The sequence below is a fragment of the Drosophila persimilis genome, unplaced genomic scaffold (genome assembly GCF_003286085.1).
Source record: "Drosophila persimilis strain 14011-0111.01,24,50 unplaced genomic scaffold, DperRS2 tig00000653-arrow-arrow-pilon, whole genome shotgun sequence".
Lineage (NCBI taxonomy): Eukaryota > Metazoa > Arthropoda > Insecta > Diptera > Drosophilidae > Drosophila > Drosophila persimilis.
This window is the reverse complement of record NW_020825330.1, coordinates 1,606,990-1,622,919: the sequence shown is the minus strand read 5'-3', so window position 1 is coordinate 1,622,919 and position 15,930 is coordinate 1,606,990. Positions and strand designations below refer to the sequence as shown.

The 15,930-nt window shown below is 47.3% G+C and overlaps 4 protein-coding genes across 8 annotated transcripts; 3 read left to right on the top strand and 1 right to left on the bottom strand.

Moving 5' to 3' along the window:
* Positions 1-1,633: 1,633 nt before the first annotated feature.
* LOC6597778 (glutathione synthetase) lies at positions 1,634-7,309 on the top strand. Of its 4 annotated transcripts, none has more exons than XM_026991254.1 (8): positions 1,636-1,885; positions 1,951-2,177; positions 2,260-2,472; positions 3,337-3,719; positions 5,978-6,020; positions 6,097-6,335; positions 6,391-6,775; positions 6,843-7,309. In XM_026991254.1, exons 2-8 carry the CDS (start codon positions 2,019-2,021, stop codon positions 7,140-7,142), a joined length of 1,722 nt encoding a protein of 573 aa, XP_026847055.1. In that variant the 5' UTR covers positions 1,636-1,885; positions 1,951-2,018; the 3' UTR covers positions 7,143-7,309. The 4 variants fall into 4 exon arrangements, with proteins under 4 accessions (XP_026847058.1, XP_026847055.1, XP_026847056.1 ...); XM_026991255.1 differs by lacking the exon at positions 3,337-3,719 and adding an exon at positions 5,171-5,304 and having other exon boundaries at positions 1,637-1,885; XM_026991257.1 differs by lacking the exons at positions 3,337-3,719; positions 6,391-6,775; positions 6,843-7,309 and having other exon boundaries at positions 1,634-1,885; positions 6,097-6,163.
* On the bottom strand, positions 7,276-10,881 carry LOC6597779 (mitochondrial fission process protein 1). Its single transcript, XM_002022946.2, has 4 exons — positions 10,835-10,881; positions 8,015-8,126; positions 7,715-7,940; positions 7,276-7,652 (listed from the first exon to the last, which is right to left on the bottom strand). The coding sequence occupies exons 1-4, from the start codon at positions 10,850-10,852 to the stop codon at positions 7,490-7,492; spliced, it is 519 nt and encodes a 172-aa protein (XP_002022982.2). The 5' UTR covers positions 10,853-10,881; the 3' UTR covers positions 7,276-7,489.
* LOC6597780 (hsc70-interacting protein 1) lies at positions 8,495-10,072 on the top strand. Its single transcript, XM_002022947.2, has 3 exons — positions 8,495-8,699; positions 8,789-8,946; positions 9,060-10,072. The coding sequence occupies exons 1-3, from the start codon at positions 8,521-8,523 to the stop codon at positions 9,998-10,000; spliced, it is 1,278 nt and encodes a 425-aa protein (XP_002022983.1). The 5' UTR covers positions 8,495-8,520; the 3' UTR covers positions 10,001-10,072.
* Positions 10,882-12,020: 1,139 nt separating the features above from the next.
* On the top strand, positions 12,021-15,438 carry LOC6597781. 2 transcript variants are annotated; one of them, XM_026991261.1, is made up of 4 exons: positions 12,021-12,104; positions 14,306-14,482; positions 14,578-14,766; positions 14,839-15,438. In XM_026991261.1, the coding sequence occupies exons 2-4, from the start codon at positions 14,366-14,368 to the stop codon at positions 15,016-15,018; spliced, it is 486 nt and encodes a 161-aa protein (XP_026847062.1). In that variant the 5' UTR covers positions 12,021-12,104; positions 14,306-14,365; the 3' UTR covers positions 15,019-15,438. The 2 variants fall into 2 exon arrangements, with proteins under 2 accessions (XP_026847062.1, XP_002022984.1); XM_002022948.2 differs by having other exon boundaries at positions 12,026-12,104; positions 14,309-14,482.
* The last annotated feature ends 492 nt before the right edge of the window (positions 15,439-15,930 follow it).

Below are 15,930 nucleotides of genomic sequence, written 5' to 3'. Positions count from 1 at the left end.
TGATGCCGATCGACAGTCTGGATCCTCGCCATCCTGGGCTAGTTTGTCCTTCACCGATCTGACCCTATTTGTCAGAGATATCGCCTTCCGAAGATTCGGATTTGCGTTTCTTTGTAATACTGGTTTTTTCTGTGCGCTATATTTCTGCAATACGGCAGCCGATCGGGACGTGGCATGCCGTTTCGTCATCGTCAGAGTCCTGCCAATCGACTGCCATCAGAAAAAAGGACATCCATTTTTTCACGATTTTCGCAAAAAATCATGATGTAACCATCATTAAATTTTCAAAAAATCGGCCTCATTTTCAAAGTCGAGGTTTTGATGCCGATCGACAGTCTGGATCCTCGCGATCCTGGGCCAGTTTGTCCTTCACCGATCTGACCCTATTTGTCAGAGATATCGCCTTCCGAAGATTCGGATTTGCGTTTCTTTGTAATACTGGTTTTTTCTGTGCGCTATATTTCAGCAATACGGCAACCGATCGGGGCTTGGTATGCCGTTTCGTGATCGTCAGAGTCCTGTCAATCGACTGCTATCAGAAAAAAGGACATCCACTTTTTCACGATTTTCGCAAAAAATCATGATGTAACCATCATTAAATTTTCAAAAAATCGGCCTCATTTTCAAAGTTGAGGTTTTGATTCCGATCGACAGTCTGAATCCTTGCGATCCTGGGAAAGTAGGTCCTTCACTGATCTGGCCCCATTTATCTGAGATATGGCCGTCCGAAGATTGGCGGAATGTGCGACGTGTTCCTGGACTCAAAATAGCTCCTTTGTTCTAATGCGTTGCTTATCAAGGAACAGGGATATTTTGTATATATCTAGTTTTCTCCCTTATTTGTGGCCTGACCGTGATCTGGAAAATTTCTTTGATCCTTCGGTAAGGACTATAACAACCCCAAACATACATAGTTAATTTTGTCGGCTTTTTGTTGGTCGAAATTATCAAGGATCAAGCACATTTTTCCCAATAAAAAATATTTCGCTTTCCCCCCTTTTTGTAAACCGATCTGGCCGTGCCACGCCTTTTTCCAATCGGGATAGTGTCCCCCATACAGTATACTGCAAGAATGATTTTCAATTGTTTTAGCCTGGTACAAATAAATAAACATATTGTAAGATATGAATATTAGTTTAAGATTTACTCATCGATAGTATTATAAGAAACACCAATGTACTCGATATATCGATACTTGTCCTCGACAATTCGAATATGACGATCAAGAAGGAAGAGCATATAATAAAAACGTGTTATTAAAAGTTTACAATATCTATGTATTATCTAAATCCTTATATATCCTTAAACCTAACAACAACGATATCTATCTAGAGTCTAGTAGTCCGCGTAGCCGCTCCCTTGGCTGCCATAGGCAATGTCCTTGTTGTCGATGGAGAGATCGAAGGATGACACTGGGATCTAATCCAGACAGTTCGTTTTCGACATGTTCGGTGTATGAACTGGCACATCTACATATGTATGTATGTACTGTGCTGTTAGATTAGTGGTCGTGCTCATGCTCGTGACAAGTCAGCTGGGTCGACTATCGCCCATCCCTAATATTGGTTTTTGTATTTTGGTTTTGTTGAAGAATTCTGTTTTAGTTTTCCCGTCAATTGTATTGTTTTAAATTTAATTTGTAAACTAAACTACACAATACACAAAATTATAGCCCAAATTATCGTGTGCCCGATCGCAAGTGACGACGAGTGTAACCATAGAAACAGCCAAGACCCAAGCAAGAGAGTGCAGCGTAGCAGCCAGGGCTTGCGACCGGTGACGAAATACGAGTCGGCGGAAGAGATAGCGATAGCAATATCCAAGCACAAGCACACACTGACTGCTGGCATTCAGCAGCGAGCATTCCCGGCGAACAGGCGCAATTGTGAGGCCCTCCCTGCCGCCATCGGAGTATTCGAGAGTTGCTGACCATCGATTGTGTACTTTCAGCCAGCAGCAGCAGCAGCAGCCAGTCCCCTGACCAGACCAGTCCCGCAGCCACAGTCAGAAGCCGAACCATGTCCGTCGATCCCAATACACCCGTGCTGCGGAACTGCATCCACCTGCCGTTGCCCGAGGACGAATTGATCGAGGTGACGGGCAAGGCCAAGGACTATGCCATCATGCACGGTGCGGCCATGCGTTCCAAGACCAGCTTCAGTCCGGATTCCTTGAACGTGAGTAGAGTGGTGCAGAGTGCCAGCGGTGTTGATCCAATTGCCCTATCTAATTGTACGCCCCCTTGTGTATGTGTAATAGTTTGCTCCGTTTGTGCTGGTCCCCTCCTCGTTTCCGCGCAAGGAGTTCGAGAAGGCGGTGGGCCTGCAGCCGATCATCAACCGTCTGATGCACAATGTGGCCCACGATGAGGAGTTCATCACCACCACCCTGGCGGAGACTATCAAGGTGGATGAGTTCACCGCCAATCTGTTTAACATCTATCGGAAAGTGCTGGCACATGGCTTCACACAGGTGAGACGCCGTCTTCTGCTTCGTTGCGTCCATCCACACCCACAAACACGCACACGCACACACACACAAGCACATCCCTCCATCCGCATCCACACACACTCGAGCACACACAGCCACCCTACAGTACACACCTCATCATAGCCATAGCCATAGCCGTAGCCGTAGGTGTAGGCGTGAACATCCATCAGGAGCTAGAGCTAGTCTAGGGGCAGGCGATTAATTTATTGCGGCCTCTCAGCCGCTCGCACATCGGCTGGTGTAATCTTATCGCCCATCCATAAATCGCCCCGCAACCAAAGTCATAGCCATAGCCATTGCCATGTGCATAATGGAAGCTTCAGATAATCTGGCGTAATTTATGCGTTCATCCTTTAGGAGCGGCCTCCTTATCGCCAGTCAATCTGTTAGCTTGTAAATCGATCTGCGAATGCCAGAAAGTCCAAGACCCAGTCCCTTTTCCGACTTCCAGATCCCCACTCCTTGCTGTAGCTCTCTCTCTCTCACTCTATTCGTTTATGTTTTTGCAAGAATTCTGTCTTTATTTATTGAATAATATGTATTCACACTTTATTATTTAATACGAAATTAATTTCACATATATTCTGCTCTTCTCGGCGTCTCAACTCAACTCAACCAAAATCTAACCCGCACAATGCACCGCCACTACCACTACCACCACCAATCACCCGACACACCCACCGAATCAAACCGAAATCTGTCCAAATTTATCAATCAATCTCAACCACAATTTGTTGCTCCATTATCCGTACCTCATTGCATCGCTGTGCACTGCTCCAATCAACCAATCAATCAATCAACTCAACCAACCAACCAACAAATCAATCAAACAATCGCCATCCGAAGCGAACATCATTGGGGATGCTGCGCAGCGACCTAATGCTAGAGTCCGGATGCCCGGAGCTCTCGCCCAAGGCCCTGCTGCTGCGAGGAGAGGCTGGCGAGGATGGTCAAGCGGATACTGCTGCTGCTGCTGCTGCTGCTGCTGGGACTGGAAGTGGAGGAGGCGGAAGAGGCAAGGCCAAGTCCAAGGCAGAAGCGAGGTCGGAAGAGGAGGAGGCCAAGCGGGATATGCATCTGAGTCGGGCCACAGTCTCTGGGATAACCACCGCTACCGTGGCATCCAAGGATCGAAAGACGGCGGCCTACTGCTGCTGGAAGCAGGTCGAGATCAATACGATAGCTTCGGGCTTTGGCCATTTGGGACCAGCAAGTAAAACCGTACAAAGGTGCTGTCCCCCACCCCCACCACTGTCACCCAACAAATCCTCACCCTCACACATCCACACTCCATTATCAATCATCCACTGCCAATATTTTATAGAGCATATCATTCTCACGATCACACACACACACACCCAGTGATCATTGATCAATGATGACTGATCCTTTTAAAACCGTAGACCGTTTGTTGTCACAACGGAATTTGTTAGTCTTTTTCTCACATTGCCTCGTGTGAGTTTTTGTGCTGCCTTTGTAGTGTCCTGTAGCCTAATCGAAGGAGGCTAAAGCCTCCTTTTCTAGTTCCATTCTGTTCGAGTCTTAATTACTTTTAAACACACATGCACATAGTTTAACTTGACTTGTATTTTCTACATGTATTTGCTAACTAATTTGATTACTACTTTTCGGTTGAGTCCCCCCAACAGAATGCTGAGTAATGTTGGTCTGCCGCCTGCTCTGCTGCCTACCGCCTTCCGCTTTCTGCCTACCGCCTCCTCCTCCTTCTGTACTGCCTACCCGACGCCCGACCGCCAGCATCCCTGCTTAATATTCTGATCAAAGAAGCTAACTAATCGACACCGCTTTAACCAGATCATCCAAGTTTTTACCAATTCTAATTCATGTTTTCTGTGCCGTTCTTTGTGTCTGTAAGTAGTCCTCCCCGCATGACCAGAGAGATACTACATATATCTACTATATATCTCCAGAAGTGTGCATGTACGAGCAGTCCCTCCCCTCCCTTCCCCTGACCCCACTCTAGAGAGATACTATCCACACGAGTACTAGATAGGAATATAATAGATAGAATGCCAGCTGATATATTATTATATTTGCTGAAGCGTTTAAGCGCTCAAACGTAAAGCGATAAGACAAACAGAGGAGGGGTTCGGTTGGGTTTAGTTCGGTATGAATAATATACGTTGCTGTTTCTGTTCTGGCAATTGATTTTTAATTAAGATACAACAAAATATGGCAACCCATTGCGGATCAGCTGCGGGCCTTATCGGATTTTCCACAAAAACAAACACAAAGCAGAATTAATCCTGGGGGGGGGGGGGGGGGGGGGGGGCTGGTTGCTATTACTGTAGAACCCAACGAAGCAGAAACAGGCAGTTTTTTCTTCTTAAATATATAGATATTTTGGCAGTTGCTTTAACATAAATCTGCAAAGCTTTCATGTAACCACCATTCCACCCATCGCCATACAATCGCCAGTTCTGTCACTCTTTCTCTCTCTCTCTCTACATCTATATCAAGGTCTCATCTCTTTCTCGCTCTCTCTATGAATTATATAGCCTGTGGAGGACGGTGCGCAACAATATACATTTTGATTGATTGATCATTACTTTTTTTCTACCTTCCTATTTTGATTTGGCTTAAGTTTAGAATTAGAATTAAGGGAATTGCTGCTGTGAAATGTATATGTATATATAATGTATAACGATCATAATTACAGGCTTATAGCATCGGCCTATTGCGTTCCGACTATTTGGGTCACGTGTACGAGGGCTGTGCCATAAAGCAGGTCGAAATCAACACGGTTGCCTCCAGTTTCGGTGGCATTGCCACACACTTGGTGCAGCTGCAGAAGTATTAAGCGCTCTTCTATCTATCACACACTCACACGTATACAAGCACACACACACACACACACACACACACACCTGCACTTACACTTGCAACAAACCCTCTAACTCCTCCCTCCAAGCACTGCCACTCACGCACCACCCACACTCATCCGTAGAATCTCCATCGTAGAATCTCCATAGATCGAAGCTTATCATAGATCTCTCTCTCCCCCTGTCTTTTGCTGTTCTTCTATTGTTCTGTCTTTGCCTCTTTTGTTGCATGCGGCGGCCCCCTCAAACATCTAACAATGGCTTTAGTCTGTCTCCTACTCTTTTCATGCGCTCATGCCTTGCTTATGCACCCTTCCATCTTCCATTCTCCATCTTCCATCTTGGCTTCTGAGCAGCTTAAATCTAATATATCTAAAACCCGCCTCTATCCCATACCTATCCCTCAGCCGCAACCATACGTAAACCCATCTACACATCCAAACCATTGAGTATCTTCTAATCCAAGAGTTCTTTGTGTTCTTTGCGGTGTAAATGTAACTAACTTTGTCCCCCACAACCCTGTTGTTCTTGTTGTCTGTTGCTGTTGTTGTTGGTCCCTGGTCTGGGCACAGAATTATGCTAATCTCGCCTTCTCTCTCGTCTCTCTTCTCCGCCTCCGCTCTGTCTGCTTCGATCAAAATCAGTTTTGTGCTGAGAGAACTGGGACATGCCGACAAGCTGCCGAAAGTGAGTATCCCCGTGCCCCGTATACCTTGCCTTGAATATATATCTAGCTAATTCGTCTGATAACTCCTTCCAATAGATGCCCAATAACAATGCCCTGGCTGGACTCTGTGACGGGATGGTCAAGGCCTGGGACATCTATGCCAAGCCGCAGGCTGTGATCCTGTTCATCATCGAGGATGTGTCCTACAACATCTGCGATCAGCGCTTCCACGAGTTCTACATACGGGAGACCTATCCCCATATCAAGGTGCTGCGTCGTACCCTCACCGATGTTCATCGCGAGGGAAAACTCGGCTTGAACAAGGAGCTCCTGCTGTACGTAATAATCCATTAGCTCCGCCTCTTTCTAATGTTTTTTTTCCTCTTTCAGGAGTGGCCTTGAGGTAGCTGTGATCTACTTCCGTGCCGGCTACGAGCCCGGACACTATCACTCGCAGGACGAGTGGGATGCCCGCTACCTGATGGAGACATCGCTGGCCATCAAGTGCCCGTCGATCCAGTACCATCTAGCGGGGACAAAGAAAGTACAGCAGGCACTGGCCCAACCGGCGGTGCTGGAACGCTTCATCAACGATCCGGAGGAGATCAAGGCAGTAGGCAAGATCTTTACTGGTCTCTACTCGCTGGACGACAACGATGCAGGCAATGCCACCTACGAGATGGCACTGCGCACACCCGAGAAGTTTGTGCTCAAGCCGCAACGCGAGGGCGGTGGCAATAATGTCTATGGGCTGGACATTCCAGACGCCCTCAAGGTGAGATCTGATCACTATCCCTGATCCAAGATAGTCCTCCCTAATCTCTTCTGTGTCTGCCTTGCAGCGTATGTCTCGCGTTGAGCGCTCGGGCTGGATCCTAATGGACCTCATACATCCGCCCTTAACCAAGGGCTACATGGTGCGTCCAGGCGCCGAGATGCCGCCCACCATTGTGGACATGGTCTCCGAACTGGGAATCTTTGGGGTAGTCATCGGCGATGCTGACCATATCATTCACAACTATCAGGCCGGTCACATGCTCCGCACCAAGCTGGCGACGGCTAACGAGGGTGGCGTGGCCGCCGGCCTGGGCGCCCTGGACAGTCCCTATTTGATCGACAGCGACGACGAGGACGAGAACTAGATGCAGTCCACCAATCGAGCGGCATTCCACCAGTGGCCTCATGCGTGTATAGAGAAGTTATTTTTTTAAAGCATATTGTACATTTACGACCCTACCCTCCACACCCTACCAACACAAATATGTCCGTGCTGTCTCAGTTGCAATAAAACGTAAATTTATCAAATATATACATATCTATGTATCGATTCAAATTGCATTTAGGCCAAGGGCTTAGCTGTCATCTACGATGCAGAGCAGAGTGGCATGTATCATGTAGCATGTGGCATTTGGAAATACTTAAGAGCTAGAGACTATCACCGGAACAAGAAGTTTGAATGGGGAACGCGGAGCGGTAGGCCTTGCCTTCACTACCGCACAGCCTTACGGTAGGTTTCGTCCATTATGCGATCCACAAGGCTGTCAATGGGATGGATGATCAGTGGAATGCTCGCCAGTCCTATCAGCGTTGGCACCGTCTTCAGTATACCCACTGGTGCCTTGCTCAGCATCATCCGGCTGGCCCACGTGATTCTGGAAAAGAAGTGTAGTGCGGAAGAATGTAGAGACCCAGAGCCATGGAACTGCACGCGTACCGATTTATAACCAGGCCCGGAATGATCACAGAGGCCATCATCTGCCAGCTAAACACGTCCCCGGCCAAGATGGCCAAATCGCGATTGGAGGCACCGGTCCTCTGCAGGCGCAGCGACTTGTCGAAGGTGTCCGTGCACACGTAGCCAATGGCCATGCCATAGGAGGCGGCCACAATCGACTTGGGCACCAGAGGTCTGAAAGCCTCGCCAATCTCATTGCTGTAGCCTGAAATATCAGAGGCACGCACAGGGTTGGGCTTGAGGCTAGTTTCGATTTGCAATTGTATTTTCTGCGCTTACCCATGTAACGGATGAAGGTATCACGGTAGATGTCCACTTCCTTGGGGGCTTTCTCGATCGCGTTAGCTGTATCCGGGGGCGGGGCTGCGGCTGCCATTGTGTCTGCGTCACCCTGGGTTTAGTACGTAATTATTTAAAACGAGAATTAAGTAACAACCTACGAACATCTGTTCGTCTGTTTACATAAAGGGGGGTTAAGTGGGCTAAGTTCGTTCTATTTTTTACGGAAGAAAATTAATTTATACTGTATCGAATGTCAAAACATGATTTCATATCATGGACAGAGAGTGCTTAGCCTATTAGATCTATTTTTATTTTCCGCATTTTAACTCAAGTTGTTATCCTGTTTAAATAAAGGGGGTTTAAGTGGGCTAAGTACGTTTTTTCATCGGTATATTTTGAAAATCGGTTCATTTCAGAGTGTATTTTTGATCGATAAGTACGCAGTCACACTGAATAGAAGTAAAAAGTAAAAACTTGAAAATCATTGAAAATTAAAAACGAAAATGGCCGCGCCTATGGAAAAGGATGACCTGGTGAAGCTAAAGAGCTTCATCGAGTTCGTGGACTCGAATCCCACGGTTTTGAATGTGCCGCAACTTAAGTTTGTCAAGGATTTTATTGAGAAGTTTGGCGGCCAGGTTCCGGCAGGCGACTTCAAGATGCCAGACGCCGCTGCAGGCGGGTAAGTTGTTCGCGCATTCCGTACATTTTTCGCACATATGTACATATGTACAATTTTTTTTTCGCTTTTTTGCAAATCGAAATTTCCAGAAAATGCCCGTTCGGCGGCGATGCCGGTCCCAAATCGAAATCGGCTGGTGCTGGTGTCTCGACCCCAGACTCCGAGGGAGTCAGCATCGATTCGGATGCCAGCGAGGAGGACGACTCTCTGTCGGAGTCCGAGTCCGATGTTGAGCTGGATATGGAAGGTGCGTTGGTAGCCTTAGCATTTTTTTGCAGAGTCACGTGACTTTTCAGATTGTCGGAACAATCTTTGATCTTTGCTCCAGCCACCGCTATCATTTTTCACTCCTTTCCACAGGCGTCATCGAGCCCGACCTTGATCCAGCCCAGCCCATGGGTGACTCTTCGAAAGAGCCCACCGAAGAGGAGATGGACCAGGCCGGCGACGTGCGCGGTGAGGCGGCCAAGGCCTATGGCGAGCAAAAGTTCGAGGAGGCCGTTGGCCTCTACACCAAGGCCATTGAACTGAATCCAGGCAATGCCCTCTACTATGCCAAGCGTGGCCAGGCCTTCCTCAAGCTGAAGAAGCCCAATGCTTGCATCCGTGATTGCGATAAGGCCCTCGAACTTAACTGCGACTCGGCAGCCGGCTACAAGTTCCGCGGACGAGCACACCGCCTGCTGGGCCAGTTCGAGGAGGCCGCCAAGGATCTGCGCCAGGCCTGCAAGTTGGACTTTGACGAGGAGACCGACGAGTGGCTGCGCGAGGTGACTCCCAATGCCAAAAAGATCGAGCAGCACCGTGTCAAGCAGGAGCGCAAACAGGCCGAGCGTAAGGTCAAGGATCGTCTGCGTGCCCAGAATAAGGCACGCAAAGAGCAGGAAAAACAAAAGGCTTCGGCCGGCTCGACAGGCGGCGGCTTTCCAGGAGGAGCTGGTGGTGGTTTCCCCGGTGGCTTCCCCGGTGGTTTCCCAGACATGGGCGGTGCTGGCGGCATGCCCGGCGGCGCTTCAATAGCGGAGATGCTGGGCTTGATGAAGGATCCTGAGATGGCTGCCGCCATTCGGGATATCATAGCCAATCCGGCCAACATTTCCAAGTATGCCTCCAATCCGAAGATTTTCAACTTGATGAAGCAGTTCTTCCCTTGTGGAGACCCAACTGGAGCTGGCTTCGGTGGCGCTGGAGCCGGACCGTTTGGCCAGGAAAATGACGAAAAAGAGAAGGCCAGTGATAGCAGCGAGCCGAAGGCCGCCAAGAAGGAATCGGCGGACTTTGTCGACGATGGTCTCGACTAAGGTCAAAGTCAGTTTTGGAGCAGCGACAGCGGCAAAAACAAACAGAAATTTTGAAAAAAAAAAAAACAAGTTAAGCACACTCACACTCACACACACACACACACACACACACACACACATAAAATCACACACTAGAACACCTCACACACACGAGACAGAGCAGGACGGCCACATACGAGCAATACCTGTGCTACTGCCCCTGCTGCTGGCGCTTCGTAGCTGCTCGCTCGGAGCTGAATTTTTGTTTGTTTATAAAAGCTTTCCTTATGCCATACTGCCAAACTGTCGCTCGATCTAGTTGAACTAATGCTCGATAGATAGGAAGCGAAGTCCAAAACGAAAGCAATTACATATAATATAAATTATAGCCTTAATTATTGCTCCCACACACACATACACACACACACACACACACACAACAGCCGGGCAGCACAAGGTGAAAATGAACAAAGAAATAAGCAACAACAAAAGGATGTAGAACGAAACGATTTGTTAAACAAAATTGTACTGAGAATAGGATTTGATTAATAATTTTACTACGCAAATATGCATTTAGCAAACAAGCCATCACCAGCACGCACCCAACCCACATCGGAATGCGTTGTCATTCAGCCACTCATACATACACATTCAACACATCATAAACATACATTCATGCATACATATGTACATGCGTTTAATCGCATGTGAAACATTCATCAGAATCAGCGAGAGATCAATGGAAATAAAACATTTGAGAACCCAGAATGAAAGCGTTTCATTTCGTTAACGGTAAATGGTAATGGTAATGGTAATTTATCTAGGCACCTGGCCGGCCTACCTCTTTGTACGTACGTGGAGATGATTACTCATTTGATCTGTATTGCAGATATTGGCTCCCTCCCACCTCCTGATCAGTACTAGGTGGTGGGGCCAGTGGGTGTCGCATCGCATCGCGTCGTGTCAACGTGTTTTCCTTGAACTAGCGCCGACATCGTCGCAGGCATTGCCAAGCATTGCATTACTCATAGATACAGCAAACACCACACCACTGCACAGCACACCACAGCAAAGCTCTTGTTGCTCTCTCTCACTCGCTTAGCTTCCAGGGCCTTCACCTACTCTCCACCGGCACTCTCTCCGTTCGTCAATTACTCTCTCTCTCTCTCTCTCTCTCTCTCTCTCTCTCTCTCTCTCTCTCTATGGCAATCAGGTACCGCTGACTCAGAATGTTCGTATAATACTAATAACAATAAGTGCAATTGTCCGCGCAACTTCTGTCTCTGGGCGGGGTGGCTCTTGGGGCCCCATTAAGGAACAGTTACACCGCAGAGTGCGTGCCGGGGGCGCGTTTAAGGCCGTCAAAAATGCATTGAAACCCATAACTGATATTTATTGGGAAGGTTGCCCGGGCCCGGAGGACAGCCAGACAGATACTCGCCGGCGGCGAACGGCGAGCGTTCGACGATGACATCACGACGTCAGCGCGTCAGCGATAGACAGGCAGCCAGTCAGTCAATGCGGACGACGCCTTTCAACAGGGGCCGGGGGCCCACAACTTGTTGTGCTTTCGAGATGATACCCTGTAGGCGGCGAAAGGTCGAAAGTATGTGCGACATTCTCAGGTGACTTTTCGACTATAGGTAAACTTAATTGGCTCAATGGCTTGTATGCCTTAAAACCTCAAGAACGTATGTACATACATATGTATCTATGGTATGTACGTTGATGATATTCGTTCAGGGTTAAGGCTGAGTACGGTTGACTTATCTTGAGCTTGCTTGAGTCAAGGATGGGCCTTGTGTATAGCCTTATCGGTCCTTTCTCGCTCATGAGATTTTACTGGGCATCGTCTAGTCGGGTGGCAGTAACCGCTTTAGCCTTCTGCTTGATTTTGTTTTCATTCGAACACGACGCAGCCGGCGTCGGCTGCGACGCTGGGGCTGGGGCTGGGGCTGGGGCTGCTCTATAGCTCCGCTGCTGCTCGCTTGCTGGCAAAAAAAGCGAAACGCTTTTTCAGTTTCGTTTTCAACGTGCGCGCGCCAACACACTAGACAGCCCCGAAAACCCCGAGAGTAAATTGGAAATTTCGAAAAGCCCCCGCAGAACAGCGAGTATCCAAAAAGTAAGACTAAGATGCCCCCCCATAAGTATATGTAGGTACATATATTCATCGAAAGATACATATGTATTTGCATGGTGTACATATGTATGAGTGCGAATGTGGAATTTAAGGGGAACATTTTTGATAAACGCGCGCGATTTCTGGGGCGTAGCCTCCGCCCCGTTCCTTCTCAAAACTATTGAATTCTGTTGTTCCTTCGCTTGTTTTTGATTTTTGTTGTTGTTTTTTTTACGATTATTTTGTTGTTTGCCATAAAACTGCATCGTGGTTTGGTAGAGGAGGAGAGCTCGGTGCGCTCGTCCGATAGAGAAGCGATGATATCATTTTCCGAATCGGAACATGAGTACGATTCTGCGCTTCGGTGCAGCGTCGCAGTCACTCCTGTTATCAGCAGAGCAAACCATTCCAGCCCCACCGCCACCCCACGGAAAAGGTGGCACAAACTGATTGACAGTTATCGGCAAATCGATAGCGGCAGCCACCGCTAGTCGGCGGCACCCTTTAGTCTCGTCTCCCATCAAATGATAGAAGATATTTCCGGCAAAGAAAAGATATAACTCGATATAACTCGCACAACTTCCCTCCACTCCACTCAACACACACACAAATGGCAGGCAGAATTTATTTGGGCAACTCATTTGATAGGCCCGACCCGACCGACAACTTGTTGCTATTGTTGCATGCATAATTTGGACATGATATCATGGAACGGATTGGGCCGTTGGCGTTGTTCCCAGCCATTCCTACATGCCTCCCCACCCCACTGCTTTTCGATTTCGTATGCCAAGCGGAAATCCGTTGGTGCCTAATCAACATGCTCCCAAAGTTCGAGCATACTCGATGGATGATACGAGTAGAATGCTCCTTTTTTGTTTTGGGCAAAATGTTTTGGAATGCCGTGGAATGGCATGGCCACACCCCTTGACCATCCCATTCCATTCCCTCTGGCAATGGGCGAATGGCTTATTGCGACTAGCATCTCTCATCTGGTCTCATCATAGCCGGATTTGGTTTTGGTTCTGGGGCTCTGGGCCCCCGTCAGACCAGGCTGTACTGTAAGTTATTGCGTCACTCGACGTGATGGCGTCACCGTCTGCCTTGATTAATGCGCCGCGGATTTTCGCCCTCAGAGCTTGAGGAAGGTCTGAAATCAACAGCCAACCCCTCCCCAACACCATCCCCAATGAAATTTGAGTCATCCCAAACACACATCCGAGCAATAGAGAGGGCTATACGGGATGCGTGATGTTCGATACCCTATGAATTTTCCGGGAATTCGGGGAAGAGTATATCCACTTTGTACCTTTTTGTCTTTGGTTCGCTCCTCAGACACTGGGCTGTACGTGTGCGTGTACGTGTGCGTCCCCATTTCTGGGAGCTTTTCTCAGTTTTTCCAACGAACAAAAGGCAGCAGACCATAAAGTTCATGACGTCACCCCATCTGAATGTATGTACATGTGTGCCCACTCCTACAAGTACGAATATATGGGCATATCTATGCACGTATGTGTCTACCCAATAAAGATATAGTAGATGTGCGCAGATCCCCTAAAGACTGACGGTGGCGAAGGAGGACGAGGAGGAGGATATCTGTGTGTCAAGTAAATACATTTTCTCCGATTCTCCCACTGGCGGGCGATGTTTCAATAACGCTTTTGGCGCTTTCGCCCGAGGCCGGCATTGAAATTTGTTTTAAAATTAGACAAAAACCAAAAAATCCAAAACGAAAACAACAACAAACGTATGAACAAAAATACACAAGCACACCCACACAGACAACAGCATCCCGAAAACATTCTGAAACTGTGCCGATCGATGGGCGTGGCAAGGGCGTTCGATCTGTAACAGCTGTCCATACGATCGGCCACAAGTGTACTCGTAAATGTAGGACAATGTGTGCCACAGAAGAGAATACTTGCAGGTACGAGTACGAGATGGGAGATGTGCAAAAAAACACTGTATCCGGATGGTAGGATTTAGGTCCTGAAACCTAAACGATTTATTAAATTGAAATAAAACCATTTGGAGAGTACCCGATATTCAATCCATAAGGATAAGCTTTCGTAAAGTTTCAAACTTCTCTGAACATGGCATCCCCCTGAAACGTAAATCAAATCGGTGATGTGCGTTCTAATTGGTAGTTGGTATTTACTATATTTTCTGAAAAATTTTCAATATTTCCGTAAACACTTATTTTGCAGAAGATCCCTAACTTAAGGCGAATATCCCCAGTAAAACCACCGAAAGAATCTAACGCCAAGATGTCGCACGCAGTGACCATTACACGTACCACCACCAGCACCACCAACACCTCGTACATCGTGCTCAACACAGGCTACCTGAAGTCCTTTCCAGGAATTCTAAAGCTCTTTGAGCTGGTAAGTTATGCCAACCGATCCTGGACATATTCCAAAACATACAATACATACACAACTATCTCATCGGAGAGTCTAACGAGCCTATTTGTACACAGATCATTGGCGCTGCTATTGTGGGTATCGTGGCCTACAACTATCAGGGATACCGCAACTACTTTTATTCGGGGCAGCAGGATCTGTTCCTCTACCTGATGGCCACCACGTTTATGATAGGGACGTTCTGCTTACTGCTCGCCTGCCTCACCTCCCTCAGCACGGGGGGCATCATCGCCAAGACGATTTACGTGAGTGGCGCAAGGCCTTGCATTGATCTTTGCCATGTTTTGATTGGGCCCGTATTGGTTGTATTATTGCAGGAGCTGATCTACCACAGCGTCGCTGCCATACTGATCCTGGCCGCATCCATCTGCCTGCTGATCCGGCTGCGCGATGTCAAGCACGACGGCTACATGGTGGCCGGTGTCTTGGGTCTGGTCAATGCCGTTCTTTACTTCATCAGTGCCTTCCTGGCCCAACGGTCCTACCGCGGCATCTAAGTGCCACCACCAGCAGCAGCAGCGTCCACTCCGCAGTCCCCACTACCCCAGTATCCCACTACCCCACCAATACCCAAACCCATTTCAGCGAGTGTTCAAGTCGAATCTGTAATCTCGAAGCATTTGTACGGCGTCGCCGCTTCCCATATATACGCCATATATACGAGTACGAGTAGTATCCTCCTATAGTATATAGGAGACGACGACAGAGGAGGAGAGAGATAGATAGAGGCAGGAGCGAGAGCGCGAACGAGAAAAGGACTTTTCGGCTGTACTGTGGAACGTTCTTTGGCGCTAGTCACACTTACTTATACTTACATATACATATACAACTTTTTTTGTCTCACTTTCTTTTATACCAAACAACTTGTCATTTATTATATTCGAATAAAGATGTGTGTCTATATGTTTTTCTACAAATCATGTCCTACAATCTGCTTATCGACCTACCTACATATGTATGTACATATATATAAGTCCGCAGTATTCATAAAATCATAACTACATGTACTCATGCCTTTTTATTCCCTTCGATCATTACGAATAATGCTTTTAGTCAGCGTTTTGGCTTCAAAGATATTCAGGCAGAAGGAAAAGCAACAAAATAGCCAATTTGTGTGTTGCTTTATCTTTCTCTCTACCAGAAAATCAAAAGGAGAGTGAGCGAGAACAAAATCCGAAATTTTTCGGATCCACAATAAAACTCCAAACTTTGGATTTAATAATATTAAAATGTAACTTACATAAATATTTAAATATGATGGGTTTGTATTAGAATTCGCAACTGTTTTCTTTTATTATACGCGGGGCAGCTGTGTGGACAGACTCCTAAAAAAATTATCGATATCTATAAAGTTTAATGACTAGTTTTGCATATCTACAAAATAGACAAAAAAGTTCGTAAAATCGGTG

Coding starts and splice junctions, on each gene's coding strand:
- LOC6597780 (XM_002022947.2), top strand. CDS start 8,521: ATGGCCGCGCCTATGGAAAAGGATGACCTGGTGAAGCTAAAGAGCTTC. Junction 8,700..8,788: donor CCAGACGCCGCTGCAGGCGG/GTAAGTTGTTCG, acceptor CGAAATTTCCAG/AAAATGCCCGTTCGGCGGCG. Junction 8,947..9,059: donor TGTTGAGCTGGATATGGAAG/GTGCGTTGGTAG, acceptor TCCTTTCCACAG/GCGTCATCGAGCCCGACCTT.
- LOC6597778 (XM_026991254.1), top strand. CDS start 2,019: ATGTCCGTCGATCCCAATACACCCGTGCTGCGGAACTGCATCCACCTG. Junction 2,473..3,336: donor TGGCACATGGCTTCACACAG/GTGAGACGCCGT, acceptor CGCCATCCGAAG/CGAACATCATTGGGGATGCT. Junction 6,336..6,390: donor TTGAACAAGGAGCTCCTGCT/GTACGTAATAAT, acceptor TTCCTCTTTCAG/GAGTGGCCTTGAGGTAGCTG.
- LOC6597781 (XM_026991261.1), top strand. CDS start 14,366: ATGTCGCACGCAGTGACCATTACACGTACCACCACCAGCACCACCAAC. Junction 14,483..14,577: donor TTCTAAAGCTCTTTGAGCTG/GTAAGTTATGCC, acceptor ATTTGTACACAG/ATCATTGGCGCTGCTATTGT. Junction 14,767..14,838: donor TCATCGCCAAGACGATTTAC/GTGAGTGGCGCA, acceptor GTATTATTGCAG/GAGCTGATCTACCACAGCGT.
- LOC6597779 (XM_002022946.2), bottom strand. Junction 7,941..8,014: donor TACCTTCATCCGTTACATGG/GTAAGCGCAGAA, acceptor CTGATATTTCAG/GCTACAGCAATGAGATTGGC. Junction 7,653..7,714: donor CCGGGCCTGGTTATAAATCG/GTACGCGTGCAG, acceptor CTTCTTTTCCAG/AATCACGTGGGCCAGCCGGA.